The 2,812-nt window shown below is 36.7% G+C and overlaps 1 protein-coding gene across 1 annotated transcript; it reads right to left on the reverse strand.

The window, feature by feature from the left end:
* Window positions 1–763: 763 nt before the first annotated feature.
* Window positions 764–1,699, reverse strand: LOC109396862 (olfactory receptor 6C2-like). Its single transcript, XM_019669015.1, has one exon. It carries the CDS (start codon window positions 1,697–1,699, stop codon window positions 764–766), a length of 936 nt encoding a protein of 311 aa, XP_019524560.1.
* Window positions 1,700–2,812: the final 1,113 nt, after the last annotated feature.

The following is a 2,812-nucleotide window of genomic DNA, read 5'->3' on the forward strand; positions in this document are numbered from 1 at the left end:
TGAATCTGAAAAATACCTCTAAGAGCAAAAGTAGCTACATACAATCAGCTCACACTTCTACAGTTCTACTCTTTCCAGAATCTTGGACCCTCCCATCCTCACTGTTTCAGCAGCAATCTGATAACTTTTATGCCAAAGATTTTTGTATTGTGGAGGGCTTTTCTAGTTGTTCTTTGAACAATCACTCAGAGGAAGACATGTATCAATAATCTTTAAAGGTTATATTGTAACATCTCTTTGTATTGCTGAGGATTTTGCCAGTTGTTTTTATCATCCTTTTAATACACACAGATAGAAAGGGGCAAGGAATATTATTATATTCTAATTTTGTACAAATTCTCATGTTATTTATTGTGAGGACAGCATTGACAAGGCTGAATTGAAGATGAAGACAGCTTTATATTTCCTGAATATCAATGTATGTATCCTCTTGAAAAGGGAAGACTCTTTGAAAGAAGTTGTGTAACAGGTAGGGAAAAGCAGTGAAATGTCCAGAATAGTTTCCACACACAAGAATAAATGACAAATGCATGTTTGAGAATACTAAGTAGAGTGTATTGAATTGCGAATTTGAGGAGATAAAAAGGATTAGCAGTTTCAGGGGAGTAGAAAACTGCCCACCTATATAATGCTGGATCCTTCATTATTTTACATTCTCAATTTTCTTTAGTTCCCGTCAAAATATGTCCTTGTGGCTTCAGTTTCATCCATAATCCAGTGACATATATTTTATTTTAATCTGAATTCCCAGTATGCTGCTCTACTATTTCTTTGAATAGAATACAAATCTTTTGAGGGTGTCATGGAAAGACTGCTTTACTTGTTTATTTCTCAGGGTATAAATGAAGGGGTTCAACAAAGGGGCAACAGAGGTAGTGAGCAGAGAAACTGCCTTATTAATGGCCACTTCATCCTTAGCTGAAGGTTTGATATATATATAAATGCAGCTGCCATATGTGATGGAAACCACAATCATGTGGGAAGAACAGGTGGAAAAGGCTTTTTTCCTTTGCTGGGCAGAGGGCAATCTAAGAATTGTCCTAATGATGTATATGTAGGACAGAATCACACACACAAGGGTTGTTATGAAGGTCAACACAGCACAGACTATAACCAGCTGCTCTATAAACCACGTATCTGAACATGAATTCCTCAGTAGTGGAGAAGCATCACAGTAAAAATGGTCAATAACACAGTCACAGAATTCCAGATGGAGGCTCAGGCCAAGGGGCGGGAGGATAATCAATAAGCCGGATACCCAACAACAGAGGATGAGATTCCTGCAGATGCTGCTCTTCATGATGGTTGTGTAATGCAGGGGTTTGCAGATGGCCACATAGCGGTCATAGGACATGGTGGCCAGAAGAAAAAATTCTGTAGCACCAAAGAGGACAAGAAAAAATATTTGGCTGAAGCAGGCTTTGATGGTGATAGCTCTGTCCCCACTTGATAGCATGTACAGGTATGTGGGAACACAGGCAGTTGTGAATGAGATTTCTAAGAAAGAGAAATTTTGGAGAAAAAAATACATAGCTGTTTTTAAATGAGAATCCACCAAGATGAGAGAAATTATGGTCAGATTCCCAATTACACTTAACATATATGTGATAAACAGAAAGATAAAAACCAAAATCTCTAGTTGTGGGTCATTTGTCAAACCCAGTATGATGAACGTTGTTATTGCTGAATGGTTTCTCATCACTGCCTTTGTATTTTGCCAGTCTTCACATAAAAGTCACAGAAATTGGATCTGAGGAGCAATGCCAAAATATGACAGAATCAGACTGTGTCTACCAATACCAAGCAAACCCAGTCACATGCATTTCCTTCTGTAACTTGATAATCATGTTTTGATGAGGTAAGTCCCTCAACTCCACTGAAATGTACCACAGGGAAGCTAAGATTATTGGAAGATTCTCTTAAAAATTACTGCTACTGAAATTGTTTTAAGTATTCCAGGATGTCCCAATTCACAGCACTATTTCCAATTCAATTTTTTTCAAGTTCATACTTTGGTTGAGATTTCTCCTATTGGGACAAGAGTTGACCACTTTTGAGCTATACTTTGATGGGTCATAGAGTCTCTTGATTCCAAAACTTTTATACTCAAAAATGAAATCCTCAAATGCCTTTGCTTCAAGTTGTGGAACCTGATAAAATGAAAATACATGGAGAATGGTGATTATGCCCTACCTAGACTCTCTAGATCCCTCCTCTAGTGAACTGGGCATTATTTAAAGGTCAAGTTAGATTTCTCCCAGAAAATAGTCATCCGATGACACTTTCTCCTGACTTTCTCTAAGTTCATCTTTTATTCCTTTATTTTCCATCTCTTTCTTCAGTAGGGAGGTCTTTGATGCATGATAATTTTAATGTAACTTGAAAAAATATGGGTAAAAAATATAAAATGCTAAAAGAAAATCAAAATATACTTTGCTTTCCCTCCTTCATGACAACAGAAGTGTCATACATGTTTCAGTAATGCACAGGGGTTAAGTGCACAGACCTTGAAACAACTTGTATAGGTTCAATCATATCTCTGTCATCTACTAGCTGAGTGAACTCAAGCAAGTCATTTAATCTCTCTGTGCTCCCAGTGTTATAATCTGTAAAGTGGAGTTAACAGGAATTACATCATAGGGTTACTGTGAGGTTTAAATGAGATAAATCATGTAACATGCTTATAATAGTACTTGCACATAATTAACATTATATACATATTTGGTATTATTTTTCTTACTTTTCTCAAGCCAATCTCTTTTGTCTCAAAAAGGCACTTAGCTCTACAAGGATCATTTTCTCTCTCTCTTTC

The sequence above is a fragment of the Hipposideros armiger genome, unplaced genomic scaffold, assembly GCF_001890085.2.
Source record: "Hipposideros armiger isolate ML-2016 unplaced genomic scaffold, ASM189008v1 scaffold_548, whole genome shotgun sequence".
Classification (NCBI taxonomy): domain Eukaryota; kingdom Metazoa; phylum Chordata; class Mammalia; order Chiroptera; family Hipposideridae; genus Hipposideros; species Hipposideros armiger.